General features: G+C 40.6%; 2 protein-coding genes across 2 annotated transcripts in view; one reads left to right on the forward strand and one right to left on the reverse strand.

Annotated features, from left to right (window-relative positions):
* LOC134294353 (transcriptional regulator ATRX homolog) overlaps window positions 1-13,590 on the forward strand; it is a 32,844-nt gene extending 19,254 nt beyond the window's left edge. Inside the window, exons 14-18 of the mRNA XM_062965167.1 lie at window positions 4,710-4,782; window positions 4,904-4,995; window positions 6,832-6,885; window positions 6,998-7,064; window positions 13,415-13,590. Coding sequence (XP_062821237.1) covers window positions 4,710-4,782; window positions 4,904-4,995; window positions 6,832-6,885; window positions 6,998-7,064; window positions 13,415-13,515 — 387 coding nt within the window. The 3' untranslated portion in view covers window positions 13,516-13,590. The remainder of the gene's footprint in view (window positions 1-4,709; window positions 4,783-4,903; window positions 4,996-6,831; window positions 6,886-6,997; window positions 7,065-13,414) is intronic.
* Window positions 13,591-13,593: 3 nt separating this feature from the next.
* On the reverse strand, window positions 13,594-22,230 carry LOC134294354 (transforming growth factor beta-2 proprotein-like). Its single transcript, XM_062965168.1, has 7 exons — window positions 21,705-22,230; window positions 20,234-20,397; window positions 18,589-18,721; window positions 17,092-17,202; window positions 16,842-17,007; window positions 16,573-16,726; window positions 13,594-16,457 (listed from the first exon to the last, which is right to left on the reverse strand). The coding sequence occupies exons 1-7, from the start codon at window positions 22,039-22,041 to the stop codon at window positions 16,299-16,301; spliced, it is 1,224 nt and encodes a 407-aa protein (XP_062821238.1). The 5' UTR covers window positions 22,042-22,230; the 3' UTR covers window positions 13,594-16,298.
* Window positions 22,231-22,472: the final 242 nt, after the last annotated feature.

Raw genomic sequence — 22,472 nt, forward strand, 5'->3', positions numbered from 1 at the left:
ATTTTATTCTATTTACTGTATATTATTATCAATACATTTACTGTAGAGTCTCACTTATCCAAGCTAAACGGGCCAGCAGAACGTTGGATAAGCGAATATGTTGGATAATAAGGAGGGATCAAGGAGAAGCCTATTACACATGAAATTAGGTTATGATTTTACAAATTAAGCACCAAAACATCATTTGACAGAAAAAGTAGTTCAGTACGCAGTAATGCTACGTAGTAAGCACCAAAATTTAGGACCAAAATATCACGATGTATTGAAAACATTGACTACAAAAATGTGTCGGATAATCCAGAACGTTGGATAAGCAAGAGTTGGATAAGTGAGACTCTGCTGTATATTATTTATTATTTCACTCTGATCTGATAAGTCCTGGTTGGCTTATATTCGGGTCGGCTTATACTCGAGTATATAGGGTACATTTATTATTTTTCTCTATTATTATTGATATTGTTATATTTATTATTTTACTCTAGTAATTATTTTATTACATTTATTATTTTTTCTATTAATTATTATTATTGCAGTTATTATTTAGCTCTATTATTATTGTTATTGTTACATTTATTATTTTACTCTAGTAATTATTTTATTGCATTTATTGTTTTACTCTATTATTGGTATTGTGACATTTATTATTTATCTCTATTATCATGGTTACAATTACATTTGTTTTTTTAATTATTAATAATAATACATTTATTATTTCACTTCATTTATTATTACATTTATTATTTTACTCTATTATTATTATTACATTTATTATTTTACTCCATGTATTATTACATTTATTATTTTACTCTATTATTATTATTATTACATTTATTATTTTACTCCATTTATTATTACATTTATTATTTTACTCTATTATTATTATTATTATTACATGTATTATTTCACTCTATTATTATTCAAAGGATACATAAGCACATTTACATTGAAGAAGATGAGAATCATGATTTAATCAGAATTGGACGGTCTTATCTTAAATTAGAGTTTTATGTAAATATTCAAAAACATTTAACCTTCTGATGCCTCAATTAATGTAATTTTATTGGTGTCTGTTTTTATTTCTGAAATTTACCACCCTCGGCTTATACTGGAGTCAATGTTTTCCCAGGTTTTTTTGTGGTCAAATTAGTTGCCTCGGCTTATATTCGGGTCAACTTATCCTCGAGTATATACGGTAATGTCATTTTATTGGTTTCTATTTTTATTTCTGAAATTTACCACCCTCGGCTTATACTGGAGTCAATGTTTTCCCAGTTTTTTTGTGGTAAAATTAGGTGCCTCGGCTTATATTCGGGTCAACCTATCCTCGAGTATATACGGTAATGTAATTTTATTGGTGTCTGTTTTTATTTCTGAAATTTACCACCCTCGGCTTATACTGGAGTCAATGTTTTCCCAGTTTTTTTGTGGTCAAATTAGGTGCCTCGGCTTATATTCGGGTCAACTTATCCTCGAGTATATACGGTAATGTAATTTTATTGGTGTCTGTTTTTATTTCTGAAATTTACCACCCTCGGCTTATACTGGAGTCAATGTTTTCCCAGTTTTTTTGTGGTCAAATTAGGTGCCTCGGCTTATATTCGGGTCGGCTTATCCTCGAGTATATACGGTAATGTAATTTTATTGGTGTCTGTTTTTATTTCTGAAATTTACCACCCTCGGCTTATACTGGAGTCAATGTTTTCCCAGTTTTTTGTGGTAAAATTAGGTGCCTCGGCTTATATTCGGGTCGGCTTATGCTCGAGTATATACGGTAATATAATTTTATTGGTGTCTGTTTTTATTTCTGAAATTTACCACCCTTGGCTTATACTGGAGTCAATGTTTTCCCAGTTTTTTGTGGTAAAATTAGGTGCCTCGGCTTATATTCGGGTCGGCTTATCCTCGAGTATATACGGTAATGTAATTTTATTGGTGTCTGTTTTTATTTCTGAAATTTACCACCCTCGGCTTATACTGGAGTCAATGTTTTCCCAGTTTTTTTGTGGTCAAATTAGGTGCCTCGGCTTATATTCGGGTCGGCTTATCCTCGAGTATATACGGTAATGTAATTTTATTGGTGTCTGTTTTTATTTCTGAAATTTACCACCCTCGGCTTATACTGGAGTCAATGTTTTCCCAGTTCTTTTTGTGGTCAAATTAGGTGCCTCGGCTTATATTCGGGTCGGCTTATACTCGAGTATGTACGGTAATGTAATTTTATTGGTGTCTGTTTTTATTTCTGAAATTTACCACCCTCGGCTTATACTGGAGTCAATGTTTTCCCAGTTTTTTGTGGTAAAATTAGGTGCCTCGGCTTATATTCGGGTCAACTTATCCTCGAGTATATACGGTAATGTAATTTTATTGGTGTCTGTTTTTATTTCTGAAATTTACCACCCTCGGCTTATACTGGAGTCAATGTTTTCCCAGTTTTTTTTGTGGTCAAATTAGGTGCCTCGGCTTATATTCGGGTCGGCTTATACTCGAGTATATACGGTAATGTCATTTTATTGGTGTCTGTTTTTATTTCTGAAATTTACCACCCTCGGCTTATACTGGAGTCAATGTTTTCCCAGGTTTTTTTGTGGTAAAATTAGGTGCCTCAGGTTATATTCGGGTCGGCTTATACTCGAGTATATACGGTAATGTCATTTTATTGGTTTCTATTTTTATTTCTGAAATTTACCACCCTCGGCTTATACTGGAGTCAATGTTTTCCCAGTTTTTTTGTGATAAAATTAGGTGCCTCGGCTTATATCCGGGTCGGCTTATCCTCGAGTATATACGGTAATGTAATTTTATTGGTGTCTGTTTTTATTTCTGAAATTTACCACCCTCGGCTTATACTGGAGTCAATGTTTTCCCAGTTTTTTTGTGATAAAATTAGGTGCCTCGGCTTATATTCGGGTCGACTTATACTCGAGTGTATACGGTAATGTAATTTTGTTGGTGTCTGTTTATATTTCTGAAATTTACCACTCTTGGCTTATACTGGAGTCAATGTTTTCCCAGTTTTTTTGTGATAAAATTAGGTGCCTCGGCTTATATTCGGGTCGGCTTATACTCGAGTATATACGGTAATGTAATTTTATTGGTGTCTGTTTTTATTTCTGAAATTTACCACCCTCGGCTTATACTGGACTCAATGTTTTCCCAGTTTTTTTGTGATAAAATTAGGTGCCTCGGCTTATATTCGGGTCGACTTATACTCGAGTGTATACGGTAATGTAATTTTGTTGGTGTCTGTTTATATTTCTGAAATTTACCACTCTTGGCTTATACTGGAGTCAATGTTTTCCCAGTTTTTTTGTGATAAAATTAGGTGCCTCGGCTTATATTCGGGTCGGCTTATACTCGAGTATATACGGTAATGTAATTTTATTGGTGTCTGTTTTTATTTCTGAAATTTACCACCCTCGGCTTATACTGGAGTCAATGTTTTCCCAGTTTTTTTGTGATAAAATTAGGTGCCTCGGCTTATATTCGGGTCGACTTATACTCGAGTGTATACGGTAATGTAATTTTGTTGGTGTCTGTTTATATTTCTGAAATTTACCACCCTTGGCTTATACTGGAGTCAATGTTTTCCCAGTTTTTTTGTGATAAAATTAGGTGCCTCGGCTTATATTCGGGTCGACTTATACTCGAGTGTATACGGTAATGTAATTTTGTTGGTGTCTGTTTATATTTCTGAAATTTACCACTCTTGGCTTATACTGGAGTCAATGTTTTCCCAGTTTTTTTGTGATAAAATTAGGTGCCTCGGCTTATATTCGGGTCGGCTTATACCCGAGTATATACGGTAATGTCATTTTATTGGTTTCTATTTTTATTTCTGAAATTTACCACCCTCGGCTTATACTGGAGTCAATGTTTTCCCAGTTTTTTTGTGGTAAAATTAGGTGCCTCGGCTTATATTCGGGTCGACTTATACTCGAGTGTATACGGTAATGTAATTTTGTTGGTGTCTGTTTATATTTCTGAAATTTACCACTCTTGGCTTATACTGGAGTCAATGTTTTCCCAGTTTTTTTTGTGATAAAATTAGGTGCCTCGGCTTATATTCGGGTCGGCTTATACTCGAGTATATACGGTAATGTAATTTTATTGGTGTCTGTTTTTATTTCTGAAATTTACCACCCTCGGCTTATACTGGAGTCAATGTTTTCCCAGTTTTTTTGTGATAAAATTAGGTGCCTCGGCTTATATCCGGGTCGGCTTATACTCGAGTATATACGGTAATGTAATTTTATTGGTGTCTGTTTTTATTTCTGAAATTTACCACCCTCGGCTTATACTGGACTCAATGTTTTCCCAGTTTTTTTGTGATAAAATTAGGTGCCTCGGCTTATATCCGGGTCGGGTTATACTCGAGTATATACGGTAATGTAATTTTATTGGTGTCTGTTTTTATTTCTGAAATTTACCACCCTCGGCTTATACTGGAGTCAATGTTTTCCCAGTTTTTTTGTGATAAAATTAGGTGCCTCGGCTTATATTCGGGTCGGCTTATACCCGAGTATATACGGTAATGTCATTTTATTGGTTTCTATTTTTATTTCTGAAATTTACCACCCTCGGCTTATACTGGAGTCAATGTTTTCCCAGTTTTTTTGTGATAAAATTAGGTGCCTCGGCTTATATCCGGGTCGACTTATACTCGAGTATGTACGGTAATTTATTTTTTCTTCTCTCTGCTTTCTATATAGGAGCTGCCTCAACGGGCTGGAGCTGCTGCCCGTACTGAGAAACTCAAGGACGACTCCTATGCTTCCTATCCAGGTGAGGACATTGGGATTTATAGTTTCCCTGGAAACTGTTTAGGTCTGACATCCGGGAGTTATAGTTCACCCCCAAAGTAGTAAGTAAGCTGAATATAACTACAACTTCCTTCCTTGGCTAGGCATTACCAGTTCCATCTGGAGCATGGGGCAACAAATCACCCACTGGAAGATGGCCCACGGCCGTGGCTACCATGCCGGACAGCTCACTCAGGTGAGTGCGAGTGGACACTTGGGTCCGAGAACGGGGAAAGTCAGGCAGGACTATGGCCCCGTCTGCATTGACATTATAATGCAGATTGAACTACATTATATCGTCAGTGTAGGGTTACATACCGTATGTACCTGAATATAAGCCCTTTTTTTAGTAAGGGTGAGGGTCCTGGCTGGCTTATATACGAGTCGGCTTATACTCGAGTATATAGGGTACATTTATTCTTTTTCTCTATTATTATTGGTATTATTACATTTATTTTTTTTCTATTAATTATTATTATTACACTTATTATTATCTCTATTATTATTGGTATTATTACATTTATTCTTTTTCTGTATTATTATTGGTATTATTACATGTATTATTTTTCTCTATTATTATTGGTATTGTTACATTGATTATTTTACTCTATCAATTATTATTATTACATTTATTTTTCTCTATTAATTATTATTATTACACTTATTATTTTCTCTATTATTATTGGTATTATTACATTTATTATTTTTCTCTATTAATTATTATTGTTACATTTATTATTTTTCTCTATTATTATTGGTATTGTTACATTTATTATTTTTCTCTATTAATTATTATTATTACACTTATTATTTTCTCTATTATTATTGGTATTGTTACATTGATTATTTTACTCTAGTAATTATTATTATTACACTTATTCTTTTCTCTATTATTATTGGTATTGTTACATTTATTATTTTTCTCTATTATTATTGGTATTATTACACTTATTCTTTTCTCTATTATTATTGGTATTGTTACATTTATTATTTTTCTCTATTAATTGTTATTATTACACTTATTATTTTCTCTATTATTGGTAGTTACAATTATTATTTTACTCTATTAATTATTATTCTTGCATTTATTATTTTTCTCTATTATTATTGGTATTGTTACATTTATTATTTTACTCTATTATTATTCTTGCATTTATTATTTTCTCTATTATTATTGGTATTGTTACATTTATTATTTTACTCTATTAATTATTATTATTACATTTATTATTTTTCTCTATTAATTATTATTATTACACTTATTTTCTCTATTATTATTGGTATTATTACATTTATTATTTTACTCTATTAATTATTATTCTTGCATTTATTATTTTCTCTATTATTATTGGTATTGTTACATTTATTATTTTACTCTATTAATTGGTGTTGTTACATTTATTATTTTACTTGATTAATTATCATTGCATTTATTATTTTTCTCTATTATTATTGGTATTATGACATTTATTATTTTCTTTATTATTAGTATTATTACATTCATTATTTTTCTCCAATAATAATAATTATTACATTTATTATTTTTCTCTATCATTCTTGGTATTGTTACATTTATTGTTTTTCCCTATTAATTATTTTTATTACATTTATTATTTTTCTCTATTAATTATTATTATTACAGTTATTATTTTTCTCTCTTATTGGTATTATTACATTCATTATTTTTCTCCAATAATTATTATTACAGTATTACATTTTTTTATTTTTCCCTATTAATTATTGTTAGTACATTTATTATTTTTCTCTATCATTCTTGGTATTGTTACATTTATTATTTTTCTCTTTTATCATGGTTACGATTACAGATTTTTATAATTAATACATTTATTATTTCACTCCGATCTTATTATTGTTATTGCATTTATTATTTGACTCTATTTATTATTCCGGCTGCCCGGGCCTCTCATTAACACTTAATTCCAGCCCAAACTCTTCACAAACATCCAGTGGGAATGGACACATAAAGGAGTCTGTCGCCCTTCATTGCATGGCCCTTTCTAATTCTTTCTAGGACAAGATCTACAAGTACAGACTTCTGAAGCACGAGCGGGACACCAAGGCTGCTGTGAGTCTTTCGGGGCACTTTATTCTTTCCTCAAGACATAGTGTTTACGTTTTGGTCTCGGGTTCTTCTGGATCCATGTTGTCCTTTGAGCTTCTTTCCCATTTCATTTCAGGTCCCTCTGCCTCTGCAGGGATTGATGGAGGAAGAGGTCTACACCATTTTAAAGGCTGTTTTACACGGTGAGTAAAGGAGGAGGACTCGGGTATGTAAATAAAGCTTCAAAACATAGAACACAATACAGTAGAGTCTCACTTATCCAACACTCGCTTATCCAACGTTCTGGATTATCCAACGCATTTTTGTAGTCAATGTTTTCAATATATCATGATATTTTGGTGCTAAATTCATAAATACAGTAATTACTACATAGCATTACTGCGTATTGAACTACTTTTTCTGCCAAATTTGGTGTCTAACATGATGTTTTGGTGCTTCATTTGTAAAATCATAACCTAATTTGATGTTTAATAGGCTTTTCCTTAATGCCTCCTTATTATCCAACATATTTGTTTATCCAACATTCTGCCGGCCCGTTTATGTTGGATAAGTGAGACTCTACTGTATGTATATTAGAGCATCATCTATATATATAAATGAGTGATGGAATGACGGCGACCCACAAAACAACAAAACTACAGGCCCCCCAAACTCGAAATTTGACAACACAACCCATCATCCACGCCTCTAGGTTGATACAACAAAAAGAAAAGAAAAATAAAGTCTTAATTAGAGGGACAGCAATAATTGTTTTTATCCAATGGCTACCAGTTTAGAGGGCTAATCTCTGCCCACTTGGTCTCCTAGCAACCAACTCAGCCAAGGGACAGCCAGGGTTCAGTTAGGGGACAGGCAGACTTAGGCCTCACTTAGGCCTCTTCCACAGATTATCTAATTTGCAATGGATTATATGGCAGTGTAGACTCAAGGCCCTTCCACACAGCTATATAACCCATTTATAATCTTATATTATCTGCTTTGACCCACATGACCTTGGAGGAGTCTACAGACAACGCCGGCTCTTCGGCTTAGAAATGGAGGTGACCACCAACGCCCTGAGTCAGACATGACTGGACTTAATGTCATGAGAAAACCTTTACCCTTTACCTTAACTACCACCAATTCCTCAATACTTTATTTCCCATACCACCAGACTTTGCCACAGCAACGCGTGGCCGGGCACAGCTAGTATACATAATAATGTTAACAATAATACAAATAATAATACAACTGATGATCAAATTCTGTCAGCTGTAGTGGCACACAGTCGCAACTTACAAAGTATAAAGATTTATAGACTGCAATCATTCAGATTTAATTGCTACACAGAGCAGTTTTCAGTATAAAACATATATCGACAAGACTCCAACTGAAGTTTGTTAGCGGCACAGTATGTGTACATTCAGTCTCTTCAAAATGGCATGTAATATGCTGCAAAACTAAATACATCAGTGTACAAATCAATTGGCTCAAACTTGGCTTGGAGTCAAAACAAATCAAAGTCTCTGTAGTCTTGGAGCAGTTCTATAGGACTCCTCAGGATGTAAATGCAATCAATTAGCCGTAGCTTGTTTTTCAGATATTGTTTAGAATAGACAGCTGTGTTTAGTTATTATTATGTAAATAAAGCCCCAGGTTTGGATGACTTCAATCATAATTTCTATATACGAGGGTTGAATGAAAAGTAATGCCTCCGCCTTCGTGACTTGGGTTTGGATGGGAATATTTTAATAAATCAAACACAGAAATAATCCTTTAACGACCACTATTCACTTTTCCACATCATCACCAGAAAATTGGATCCATTTCTGCCAACGATGAACAGGTTTTTTGAAATCATCACGGAAGAAGTCGACACTCTGTTCCCGCGACTAACATCTCACAGTCCCCATCGTGCACAGATCTCCCGATAGCTGTGACGGCTTCAGAAAACCTGTTCATCGTTGGCAGAAATGTATCCAATTGTCTGGTGATTATGTGGAAAAGTGAATAGTGGTCGTTAAAGGATTATTTCTGTGTTTGATTTATTAAAATATTCCCATCCAAACCAAAGTGACCCACATGTTCTTGTGAAATGTCGATTATGCTTGAAATTTCTCTCTGAGGGATACGACGATCGTCCTGAATCAATCTGTCAATCTTTTGCTAGTGAAACTCGGTGGTTGCTGTCACAGGACGTCCAACTCTTTGTTTGTCATGCAAGTCAGATGTCCCCATCTCAACATCTTTAAACTTACTCACCCAACAACGCACAGGACTCACGTCAACACAATCATCATAAACAGCTGCATTCTCTGATGAATCGCCTTTGGGGTGACTTTGTATTTTAACAACACAACCGTTCAATGCTAAGGCTTCCCCGTCTGCGCAGGGTTCCATACTTCGCACTTTAACAACACAACCATTCAATGCTAAGGCTTCCCCGTCTGCGCAGGGTTCCATACTTCGCACTTTAACAACACAACTGTCCAATGCTAAGGCTTCCCCGTCTGCGCAGGGTTCCATACTTCGCGCTTTAACAACACAACCGTTCAATGCTAAGGCTTCCCCATCTGTGCAGGGTTCCATACTTCGCACTTTAACAACACAACCGTTCAATGCTAAGGCTTCCCCGTCTGCGCAGGGTTCCGTACTTCCCACTTTAACAACACAACCGTTCAATGCTAAGGCTTCCCCGTCTGCGCAGGGTTCCATACTTCGCACTTTAACAACACAACCGTTCAATGCTAAGGCTTCCCCGTCTGCGCAGGGTTCCATACTTCGCACTTTAACAACACAACCGTTCAATGCTAAGGCTTCCCCATCTGTGCAGGGTTCCATACTTCGCACTTTAACAACACAACCGTTCAATGCTAAGGCTTCCCCATCTGTGCAGGGTTCCATACTTCGCACTTTAACAACACAACCGTTCAATGCTAAGGCTTCCCCGTCTGCGCAGGGTTCCATACTTCGCACTTTAACAACACAACCGTTCAATGCTAAGGCTTCCCCGTCTGCGCAGGGTTCCATACTTCGCACTTTAACAACACAACCGTTCAATGCTAAGGCTTCCCCGTCTGTGCAGGGTTCCATACTTCGCACTTTAACAACACAACCGTTCAATGCTAAGGCTTCCCCATCTGTGCAGGGTTCCATACTTCGCACTTTAACAACACAACCGTTCAATGCTAAGGCTTCCCCGTCTGCGCAGGGTTCCATACTTCGCACTTTAACAACACAACCGTTCAATGCTAAGGCTTCCCCGTCTGCGCAGGGTTCCATACTTCGCACTTTAACAACACAACCGTTCAATGCTAAGGCTTCCCCGTCTGCGCAGGGTTCCATACTTCGCACTTTAACAACACAACTGTTCAATGCTAAGGCTTCCCCGTCTGCGCAGGGTTCCATACTTCGCACTTTAACAACACAACCGTTCAATGCTAAGGCTTCCCCGTCTGCGCAGGGTTCCATACTTCGCACTTTAACAACACAACCGTTCAATGCTAATGCTTCCCCGTCTGCGCAGGGTTCCATACTTCGCACTTTAACAACACAACCGTTCAATGCTAAGGCTTCCCCATCTGTGCAGGGTTCCATACTTCGCACTTTAACAACACAACCGTTCAATGCTAAGGCTTCCCCGTCTGCGCAGGGTTCCATACTTCGCACTTTAACAACACAACCGTTCAATGCTAAGGCTTCCCCATCTGTGCAGGGTTCCATACTTCGCACTTTAACAACACAACTGTCCAATGCTAAGGCTTCCCCGTCTGCGCAGGGTTCCATACTTCGCGCTTTAACAACACAACCGTTCAATGCTAAGGCTTCCCCATCTGTGCAGGGTTCCATACTTCGCACTTTAACAACACAACCGTTCAATGCTAAGGCTTCCCCGTCTGCGCAGGGTTCCATACTTCGCACTTTAACAACACAACTGTTCAATGCTAAGGCTTCCCCGTCTGCGCAGGGTTCCATACTTCGCACTTTAACAACACAACCGTTCAATGCTAAGGCTTCCCCGTCTGCGCAGGGTTCCATACTTCGCACTTTAACAACACAACCGTTCGATGCTAAGGCTTCCCCATCTGAGCAGGGTTCCATACTTTGCACTTTAACAACACAACTGTCCAATGCTAAGGCTTCCCCGTCTGCACAGAGATCCATACTTTGCACTTTAACAACACAACCGTCCAATGCTAAGGCTTCTCCATCTGTGCAGGGTTCCATACTTCGCACTTTAACAACACAACCTTCCAATGCTAAGGCTTCCCGCCAAATAGAACTAATTGTAGAGGAGAGTCTACTCCACAAGTCAGTACCTGCTGCATTATACAGGGGCGGTTCAACCATTAGGCGAATTGTGCAGTTTCTGGAGGAGCCATCCTCTAGGGGGCGCCGTTGAGGCACTTCTGCCCTATATCCCAGTTCAATGTTTGGTGCTAAATTCACAAATATAGTAATTCCTACATAACATTACCATGTATTGAACTGATTTTCTGTTGATTTGTTGTGAAACATGTTTTGGTGCTTAATTTGTAAAATCATCATGTAATTTGGTGTTTAATAGGCTTTTCCTTAATCCCTCCTTATTATCCAACATTTTCGCTTATCCAACGCTTTTATTTTTTCGGTGATTGGTTTGGGGGGGCGCCAAAATTCTGTTCGCTTACACTTGAAAATTACCTAGGGCCGGCCCTGGCCGGATACCAGTACTGCCTCTGTTGAGGAGTTACAAAGGTGGAGGCATTACTTTTCATTCAACCCTCATATGTCGTATGTCTGATTTTTTTTTCTTTTGTGTCAGGAGCAACTGGAGTTGCTTCTGGAGTGGGAGAATTGGCCGTCTTTGAAAAGTACAATCTAAATGGGTTCCTGAGTCAACTCAACACAAATGACCCACTCTATATACAATTGAAAATAAACCAGTTCAGTAAACAATATTTGCCAGACATATTGTTTACTGAACTGGTTTATTTTCAATTGTATATAGAGTGGGTCATTTGTGTTGTGCAGAATTGGCCATCTGTAAGGACGTTGCCCAGGGGACATTGCCCAGATGTTTTGATGTTTTACCATCCTTGTGGGAGGCTTCTCTCATGTCTCAGCACGGAGCTGGAGCTGAGAGAGGGAGCTCATCCACGCTCTCCCTGGGTGGGATTCGAACCTGGCAGCCTTCAGGTCAGCAACCCAAGGGAATAAACCCACAAGTCACAAGGCTTTACCATTATTACACTGCACTTTATTGTCCATTTTAACTGTGAAATTACCTGTCTCCATTTAGTATTCTCTGCACTTTGCCCGGGATCTATGAATTTAGTCCCTTGATTTTAATATTGCATGATTTATGCTTTTTAATGATTGTTTTTATTGATGTTGATATTTTTATCGGGTTAATTGTGTCATGGCTTTGTGATTGGTTTTTTGATTGTTGTATTGGTCATGGCCCCATGTGAGCCGCCCCGAGTCCCTTCAGGGAGATGGGGCGGGGTATAAAAATAAAGTTATTATTATTATTATTATTATTATTATTATTATTATTATTATTATTATTATTATTATTATTACTAGCTGTGCCCGGCCACGCGTTGCTGTGGCAAAGTGGTGGTGGTATTGGTTAAAAATTGTTGTGTAATTTTTATTTGACGTTATTTGCCATTTTTTATTAATTTTATTGTAAGTTATATTTTTATTTATTATATTTTATTATTTTCTTGTATTATTTTTAGTTATTTTCTGTTATTATAGTATTTTATTGTATTAATCTTTAGTGTTTTTTATTATTTTTTATTGGGTTGCTAGGAGACCAAGTTGGAGGAGCTTAGCCTTCTAACTGGCAGCAATTGGATCAAAGCAATTACAGTAGAGTCTCACTTATCCAAGCCTCACTTATCCAAGCCTCTGGATAATCCAAGCCATTTTTGTAGTCATTGTTTTCAATATATCGTGATATTTTGGTGCTAAATTCGTAAATACAGTAATTACAACATAACATTACTGTGCATTGAACTACTTTTTCTGTCAAATTTGTTGTATAACATGAAGTTTTGGTGCTTAATTTGTAAAATCATAATGTAATTTGACGTTTAATAGGCTTTTCCTTAATACCTCCTTATTATCCAAGATATTCGCTTATCCAAGCTTCTGCCGGCCCATTTAGCTTGGATAAGTGAGACTCTACTGTATTCCTCTCTCTCTCTCTAATTAGGACTTTATTTTTCTTTTCTTTTTGTTGTATCAACCTAGAGGCGTGGATGATGGGTTGTGTTGTCAAATTTCGAGGTTGGGGGGCCTGTAGTTTCGTTGTTTTGTGGGTCGCCGTGATGCCATCACTCTTTTATATATATAGATTGTATTCCCTAGGCCACTGGAGGCTCCTGTATGTCTAATAATGTCATTGAATGTTTGCTATGCATATGTAATTCGTGATCCGCCCTGAGTCCCATTGGGTGAGAAGGGCAGAATATAAATACTGTAAATAAATGAATATAATCCAGTCCAAAGCAGATGATCGTGAGGAGCAAACTATTTTGAGCGTTTCCATCTCTCTTTGCAGACTACCAAAAAAAGCTGGGAGTGCACCACCCGCTCACAATTCAAGTGGAAGATGCGATGGACCACCTCCACCTCCAACTCACGGCAAGAGGAACCATATGAGGACAGTATCCCCCGTCCCACCCCCAAAGAACCCGAAACAAGAGGGGCAAATATAGATCTGTTTATTGAATTATATCTTTGGGACTGTGAATGATGTTCTTGATAACTTGAGGTCGGACTCCGCATCCCGGCCGGCCGTCCTATTTGCGTGCACGCAGACCACAAAACTCGATGCTCAAATATTTACCTGCCGCCAAGCTAAGCCCCCTCCTGCTCCCTTCCTATTTCTCCCCCCCAGAAAACACAAAGTTGTGTTTCTCCTGCTGCTCCGTATATTCCTGCTTCCTGATGAATGGGGTCCATTGTCTGACAACCTGCTGCTCCGCAAGCCGCTCCACCCGCTGTTTGCACTTGTTGCCTCCGCGCCAAGCCTTCAACAGGCCCTCCGTTTCTTGAAGGCCTCTGTGTACATACGTGTGTGCGGCACGTGTGTGCATGCCAGGATTCCCCCCCTGAATAATGCAAGAAATTGCGGGCTGAACCGACTCCTGGTCAACGATGAGGGTTGAATGAAAAGTAATGCTTCCGCCTTCGTTACTTGGGTTGGGATAGGAATATTTTAATACAGTAGAGTCTCACTTATCCAACATTCGCTTATCCAATGTTCTGGATTATCCAATGCATTTTTGTAGTCAATGTTTTCAATACATCGTGATATTTTGATCCTAAATTCGTAAATACAGTAGTTACTACGTAGCATTACTGCGTATTGAACTACTTTTTCTGTCAAATTTGTTGTACAACGTGATGTTTTGGTGCTTAATTTGTAAAATCATAACCTAATTTGAAATTTAATAGGCTTCTCCTTAATCTCTCCTTATTATCCAACATATTCGCTTATCCAACGTTCTGCTGGCCCGTTTATGTTGGATAAGTGAGACTCTACTGTAAATCAAACACAGAAATAATCCTTTAACTACCACTATTCACTTTTCCACATAATCACCAGACAATTGGATAGAATCATAGAATAGTAGAGTTGGAAGAGACCTCATGGGCCATCCAGTCCAAGCCCCTGCCAGATACATTTCTGCCAATGATAAACAGGTTTTCTGAAGCCGTCTCGGAAGAACTCGATACTCTGTTTCCGCACCCAACATCTCACAGGACCCACCGTGCACAGATATTCCGAAGCAATAATGTGACCTACACGTTCTTGTGAAATGTTGATTCTGCTTGAAATTTCTCTCTGAGTGATACGGCGATTGTCCTGAATCAATCTGTCAACCCTTTGCTTGTGAAACTTGGTGGTTGCTGTCACAGGACGTCCAACTCTTTGTTTGTCATGCAAGTCAGATGTTCCCACCTCAAAATCTTTTAACTTACTCGCCCAACGTCATACAATATTAATATCAACACAATCACCATAAACAGCTTGCATTCTCCGATGAATCTCCTTTGGGGTGACACCTTCTCTGTCAAGAATGCAATGACTGCACGTTGCTTATGTCGCATTGACCAACCGTCTGCGCAGGGTTCCATACTCTTTAACAACACACCCGTTCAATGCTAAGGCTTCCCCGTCTGCGCAGAGTTCCATACTTCGCACTTTAACAACACAACTGTTCACTGCTAAAGCATCCCCATCTGCACAGGGTTCCATACTTCGCACTTTAACAACACAACCGTTCAATGCGAAGGCTTCCCCGTCTGCGCAGGGTTCCATACTTCGCACTTTAACAACACATCAGTTCAATGCTAAGGCTTCCCTGTCTGCGCAGGGTTCCATACTTCGCACTTTAACAACACAACCGTTCAATGCGAAGGCTTCCCCGTCTGCGCAGGGTTCCATACTTCGCACTTTAACAACACATCAGTTCAATGCTAAGGCTTCCCTGTCTGCGCAGGGTTCCATACTTCGCACTTTAACAACACAACCGTTCAATGCGAAGGCTTCCCCGTCTGCGCAGGGTTCCATACTTCGCACTTTAACAACACAACTGTTCAATGCTAAGGCTTCCCCGTCTGCGCAGGGTTCCATACTTCGCACTTTAACAACACAACCGTTCAATGCTAAGGCTTCCCCGTCTGTGCAGGGTTCCATACTTCGCACTTTAACAACACAACCGTCCAATGCTAATGCCTCCCTCCAAACGGAACTGACTGTAGAGGGGCGTCTACTGAACAAGCCAATACCTGCTGCATTATACAGGGGCGGTTCAACCATTAGGCGAAGTATGCGGTTTCTTAAGGCGCCATCCTCTAGGGGGCGCCGTTGAGGCACCTCCGCCCTCTATCCCAGTTCAATTCACAACTATAGTAATTCCTACATAACATTACCATGTATTGAACTGCTTTTTCTGTTGATTTGGTGTGAAACATGTTTTGGTGCTTAATTTGTAAAATCGTGTCATTTGGTGTTTAATAGGCTTTTCCTTAATCCCTCCTTATTATCCAACATTTTTGCTTATCCAACTGTAGAGGAGAGTCTATTGAACAAGCCAGGATCTGCCGCAGACTGGGACTGTTGAGGAGTTACGAAGGTGGAGGCATTACTGTTCATTCAACCCTCGTATGAAAAAAATTAAGGCCCCATCTAGACTGGGATTATATGGCAGTGTAGACTCATATAATCCAGTTCAATGCAATTCAGACTGCATTATACGAGTGCACAAAATGCGAACCAAGCCAGAGTACTACTCATCTTTCGCTGGTGGTTCGGAGCACAAAACAAAAGAGTTTTAACCCTGGAGGGTTTGGCCAGAATAAATATGATGGAACTGGAGATGTGTGTTTTCTCCCATGCAACCGGCTCCTCGTCCCGATCGGCAAGCAAGCCTTCTTCAGCGGCAACGGCAGGACTTCACCACCATGTTGCTGAGCTGTTGCACTTTGGGCGACCGGCCGACGTAGTAGAGGATGGTCAAGGGCTCCAGCTTGTGTGGGACACAACAAGGGGCGGCCGAGGCTTCGGGGTTGAGCTTGTTGTACAACGGAAGCACCTGCGGGAATGGGTTGAACAAAGAAGGGGTCAAAACCCTTTTCTGCAGAGGAAACCCTCCAAGTGGGTCACCCGGGATATTGAGTCGTCCGGGATATTGAGTCGCCCGCTCTCACCATGTTGTACTGAGTATCCGTGCTCCACACGTAACGGCAGCTTCCAGCGCAGAAGTTGGCCTTGTAACCTTTGGGCTGGTGGATCCACTTCCACTTCAGGTCTTTGCGGAAATCTATGTACAAGGTGCGGAGGCAGCAGCCCTGGTCGGTATTCCTGAAAAGAGGTGGGTTGTGGAGAGAGAAACACAAGCAGCCCGGAAAACACACAACAACCCTGTGATCCCGGCCATGAAAGCCTTCAACAACACATCCAACCTGTGCTTCCTCACCTGGCGCAGCTGGGGCTGTTGGCCGATCTGCGACGCCGACCCTTCGGGGAAGGCTCCAACCGGTGTGGGGGGAGCAAGGTGAGGATGATGTGGGGGCCTTTGCCGGCCAGGTCCGGCGGTCTCGCGCGGCCCTTCCAGGCCTCCTTGATGAGTTCGTCATCCAGTCCTGTGTGCGAAGGCAGCTTTGAGAGACCCTGGGGTTGAAAGCAACGCTTGGAAACACCACCTCTGTGCACACTTGGGTTCCTACCTGCAAAGCGGGCCTCCAGTTCCTCGCTGTGGTTGGGGCTGATGGTGTTTCCAGCCGGGACGAAAGTGCAGCAGGGGCAATGCACCCCCAGTTTCAGGCCCAGGTTCCTTTCTGGGCGAGGAGGCAAAAGAGAGCGGGATTATTAGATTGTGTAAAGCAGACCTATGTTCACACTTGGCACACAGAACTCCCATGACCAAGTAAAAATATTGGACGTCTTCACACAGGAGGGGCAACTATCGTATATACTCGAGTATAAGCCAACCCGAATATAAGCCGAGGCACCTAATTTTAGCACAAAAAAACTGGGAAAACATTGATTCCAGTATAAGTCGAGGGTGGTAAATTTCAGAAATAAAAATAGATACCAATAAAATTACATTAATTGAGGCATCTGTAGGTTAAATGTGTTGTCGAAGGCTTTCATGGCCGGGATCACAAGGTTGTTGTATGTTTTCTGGGCTGTGTGGCCATGTTCCAGAAGCATTCTCTCCTGACATTTTGACCACAACTATGGCAGGCATCCTTAGAGGTTGTGAGGTATGGAGAAACTAAGCAAGGAAGGTTTATACAGTAGAGTCTCACTTATCCAACATAAACGGGCTGGCAGAATGTTGGATAAGCAAATATGATGGATAATAAGGAGGGATTAAGGAAAAGCCTATTACATGTCAAATTAGGTTATGATTTTACAAATTAATCACCAAAACATCATGTTTAACAACAAATTTGACAGAAAAAGTAGTTCAATACGCAGTAATGCTATGTAGTAATTACTGTATTTACGAATTTAGCACCAAAATATCATGATGTATTGACAACATTGACTACAAAAATGCGTTGGATAATCCAGAACGTTGGATAAGCGAGTGTTGGATAAGTGAGACTCTACTGTATTTACATAAAGCTCAAATTTAAGATAAGACTGTCCAACTCTCATCAAATCATTATTCTCATCTACTTCAATGTAAATGTGCTTATGTATCCTTTGAATAATAATAGAGTAAAATAATACATGTAATAATAATAATAAATACAGGAAAATAATACATGTAATAATAAATAGAATAAAATAATAAATGCAATAATAATAATAAGATCAGAGTGAAATAATAAATGTATTATTAATAATAATAAAAATAGAGTAAAATAAATGTAATAGCAACAACAATAATAAATGTAATAATACCAATAATAATAGAGAAAAATAATAAATGTACCATATATTCTCAAGTATAAGCTGACCCACATATAAGCCAACCAGGACCCTCACCTGAGTATAAGCCGAGGGTGGCTTTTTCAGTCTTAAGGCTGAAAAACTAGGGCTGAAAAACTAGGCTTTTGAGGGGAATTGGCCTGGACATTTTGGAATTATAGGTACTGGGATGTATAGTTCACCTGCAACCAATGAGCACTCCGAAATCCACCAGTGATGGACCTGGAACTAACTTGGAACACACAACCATATGCATTTTGTACAATTAACAAGACCCTCACCTCTTTTTCCCAGCCACTGGCTGACCGTGTCCGTGACATCAAAGGAGACCCACTCAGCCCGATCCGTGGGGTGTAAGGTCTTGCTCTCCACGTAGCGCTGAGTTGGTACCAAGGGCTCCCTTGCCCGAACCACCTGAGGAATTTGTTGTTGTTATTGTTTAAAAAGTTTGCCCTTACTTCCCAAAAGTTGTTTACAAAATCATGACAGACATGTTTACAAAACAATGGATGAATGATGACAGACTGCATGGGTGTCAGCCAGCTGGGACCTGCTTTATCCAGGGCCGGCCCTAGGTCATTTTCAAGTGTAAGCGAACAGAATTTTGGTCCCCCTCCCCAAAACAGTCACTGAAAAATAAAAGCATTGGATAAGCTGAAATGTTGAATAATAAGGAGGGATTAAGGAAAAGCCTATTAAACATCAAATTAGGTTATGATTTTACAAATTAAGCACCAAAACAAATCAACAGAAAAAGCAGTTGAATACATGGTTATGTTATGTAGGCATTACTATACAGTAGAGTCTCCCTTATCCAAGCCTCTGGATAATCCAAGCCATTTTTGTAGTCAATGTTTCCAATATATCGTGATATTTTGGTGCTAAATTCGTAAATACAGTAATTACAACATAACATTACTGCATATTGAACTACTTTTTCTGTCAAATTTGTTGTATAACATGATGTTTTTGGTGCTTAATTTGTAAAATCATAACCTAATTTGATGTTTAATAGGCTTTTCCTTAATCCCTCCTTATTATCCCATATTGTTTTTGTTGACCCACCCTTTCCACTTCCAAAGCTAGTTTACTGTTTTTCTTTGAAATATGGTAAATATTCAAAAATATTTAACCTCCGGATGCCTCAATTAATGTAATTTTATTGATATCTATTGGTATCGCGTCAATACGTTTCCCCAGTTTCTTGTGGTAAAATTAGGTGCCACGGCTTATACATACAAATTATATATAATTTGATGTTTAATAGGCTTTTCCTTAATCCCTCCTTATTATCCAAGATATTCGCTTATCCAAGCTTCTGCCGGCCCGTTTAGCTTGGATTAGTGAGACTCTACTGTATTTACGAATTTAGCACCAAACATTGAACTGGGATAGAGGGCAGTGTGGACTCAGATAACCCAGTTCAAAGCAGATATTGTGGGTTATTCTGCCTTGGTATTCTGTGTGGAAGAGCACTGAGGGTCCTTCCACATAGCCATTTAATCCAAAATATCAAGGCAGATAATCCACAATTAAAAGGGAATCTGGCCCCCGGTATTTAAAAAAAACTCTAAAATCAGGACAGTAAATAAATAACACCACTCAGAAAACAGAGGAATTCCAGACAGGAAACAATCAGGGCCAGCTAACGCCTCCCAACAATGGATTCTCCCAGGCAAGAAGCAGACAGGCTTTGAAGTTGCAAAGCCGTTTAGTGCTAATCAAGGTGGCCACTTCCAACAGTCACACTTGCCTCAAGGACATTCCAGAGATATATAAACACTTGCCTAATTTCCAAGAGGCATGCAAACTAAAAGTTGGCTTTAGGGCACTTGGAGGCACCTCAACCAAACAATGGCGCCTTAAGCAAATGCCTAATTTGCCTTACGGTTGAACCGCCCCTGAGGGGGACCCTGAGGTTCCGACCTGATAGAGCTCCAGGCGTTGCTCCATGGTCCGTGCCCGAGGGTTGGGGACTCTGTAGACGCGGAGCTCGGCCTGGACGAGGCTGCTGAGGTTGGACTCGGCGCCAGAGACATCGAAGTGCAGGAGGCGGAAGAAGGGGCTGCTGTGGGTGCTGGAGATGGCGTCTGCGGAAGGAGGAGGGGAAAGGCACGCCTGAGAGGCCGAAATTGGGTTCCTGGAGGGGTTGGGGTTAGGGAAGTGACCTTCCTTTCTGGGAGTTGTAGTTCACCCACAACCAGTGAAACTGTGACCTACACCAATAATGGATCTGGACCAAACTTGGCACACAGAATCCCCATGACTATCTCAACCTACTGGAGGGGTTGGAGGGGACTTGCTCACCATAGTTGGAGTTGTAGTTCACCCACAACCAGTGAAACTGTGACCTACACCAATAATGGATCTGGACCAAACTTGGCACACAGAATCCCCATGACTATCTCAACCTACTGGAGGGGCTGGAGGGGACTTGCTCACCATAGTTGGAGTTGTAGTTCACCCACAACCAGTGAAACTGTGACCTACACCAATAATGGATCTGGACCAAACTTGGCACACAGAATCCCCATGACTATCTCAACCTACTGGAGCGGTTGGAGGGAACTTGCTCACCATAGTTGGAGTTGGAGTTCACCCACAACCAGGGAAACTGTGACCTACACCAATAATGGATCTGGACCAAACTTGGGACACTGACCTCATATGCTGAAATTTGATTCCCGGAGGGGTTTGAGTTAGGGTTAGGGAACTGTCCTTCCTTTCTGGGAGTTGTAGTTCACCCACAACCAGAGAAACTATGACCTTTACTTATGATGGAACCCATACACCAAACCCAAACACTGATGGATCTGGACCAAACTTGGCACATAGACCTGATAGGCCGAAATTGGATTACTGGAGGGGTTTGGGGGGGAGAACGGAACTGACCTTCCTTTCTGGGAGTTGTAGTTCACCCACAACCAGGGAAACTGTAATGTGCACCAATGATGGATCTGGATCAAACTTGGCACACAGAACCTCCATGACTAACTCAACCTACTGGAAGGGTTGGAGGGGCCTTGCTCACCATAGTGGGAGTTGTAGTTCACCCACAACCAGGGAAACTGTGATATCCACCAATAATGGATCTGGACCAAACTTGGCACACAGAACCCCCAGGACTAACTCAACCTACTGGAGGGGTTGGAGGGGCCTTGCTCACCATAGTGGGAGTTGTAGTTCACCTACAACCAGGGAAACTGTGGCGTCCACCAAAAATGGATCTGGACCAAACTTGGGACACTGACCTGATATGCTGAAATTTGATTACTGGAGGAATTTGGGTTAGGGTTAGGGGACTGACCTCACTTTCTGGGAGTCGTAGTTCACCCACAACCAGTTCCCATCTGTCTACCCATCTATCGATCTCACCGCCCTTCCCGGTGCCCCTTACTGTCAGTCTGCCCGGGGGGCAACATGTCCAGGCGCCGCACTTCCTTGGCATAGTAGTCCTCCTCCTCGCTGCTGCCGGCACCACGTCCACCGCAGGCCCCTCGTTCCCGGGACAGCTCCTTTGTGCTGTTGTACAGCAGCATCACCTCGGCCGGCGGCTGTTCGGGGGTCCCGTCCTCTTCCTCGGGGGGTGCCGCCAGTTGCAGTTTGCTGAGGATTTGTCCTCGCACGGCCTCGACCCGCCGGGCCCGGGCCACCTCCAGGTCCAGGACCTGGCACGTCGAAAGGGCCCGGGCCAGCGGCACCACCAGGAGCAGGGTGAAGAGCACACTTGACATCCCGAAATCCAGGCTGCAAAGGGGTCAAAGTGCTGCTTTGAAGTCTTTTCGTTATTTTGGAGGGTGCAAAAGTCTAATTGCCTGGCAAAGTCAGGAAAAGAGGCAGAGATGCATCTGCAGAGGGTGACAACACAGAGGGGGAGTCAAGGAGCCTTTCCCATCCCGAAAGGCATTGCCAAAGCAACGCAGTGCCCGCACCTTTTTCTCCTTCTGTGTGCCCATCCCTCCCCACGCTTCCCACACGTCCTCCACCCCTTTCCTGCCACACGCGTCTGCTCCACAGAGCCGGCATTGATCCCACTCCGGCCACAGAGAAGGGCCAGGACAGAGCAATGCAAAGAGACCTCTCGACGCCTCTCTCCTGTTTCTTGGCCTTATTATGAAGCTGCCTTCGGCTATACAGACCTGATGGAAAAGTCGGCATGATTTGC

The sequence above is a fragment of the Anolis carolinensis genome, unplaced genomic scaffold (genome assembly GCF_035594765.1).
Source record: "Anolis carolinensis isolate JA03-04 unplaced genomic scaffold, rAnoCar3.1.pri scaffold_14, whole genome shotgun sequence".
Taxonomy (NCBI): Eukaryota; Metazoa; Chordata; class Lepidosauria; order Squamata; family Dactyloidae; genus Anolis; species Anolis carolinensis.

Bases quoted from the DNA above. Each gene is read 5' to 3' on its own strand.
- LOC134294354 (XM_062965168.1), bottom strand. From the start codon at position 22,041: ATGTCAAGTGTGCTCTTCACCCTGCTCCTGGTGGTGCCGCTGGCCCGG. The intron at 17,203-18,588 runs GTGAGGGTCTTG...CTCCTCGCCCAG, and splicing joins CCAGTGGCTGGGAAAAAGAG to AAAGGAACCTGGGCCTGAAA. The intron at 16,727-16,841 runs GTGAGGAAGCAC...ACCTCTTTTCAG, and splicing joins AACAGCCCCAGCTGCGCCAG to GAATACCGACCAGGGCTGCT.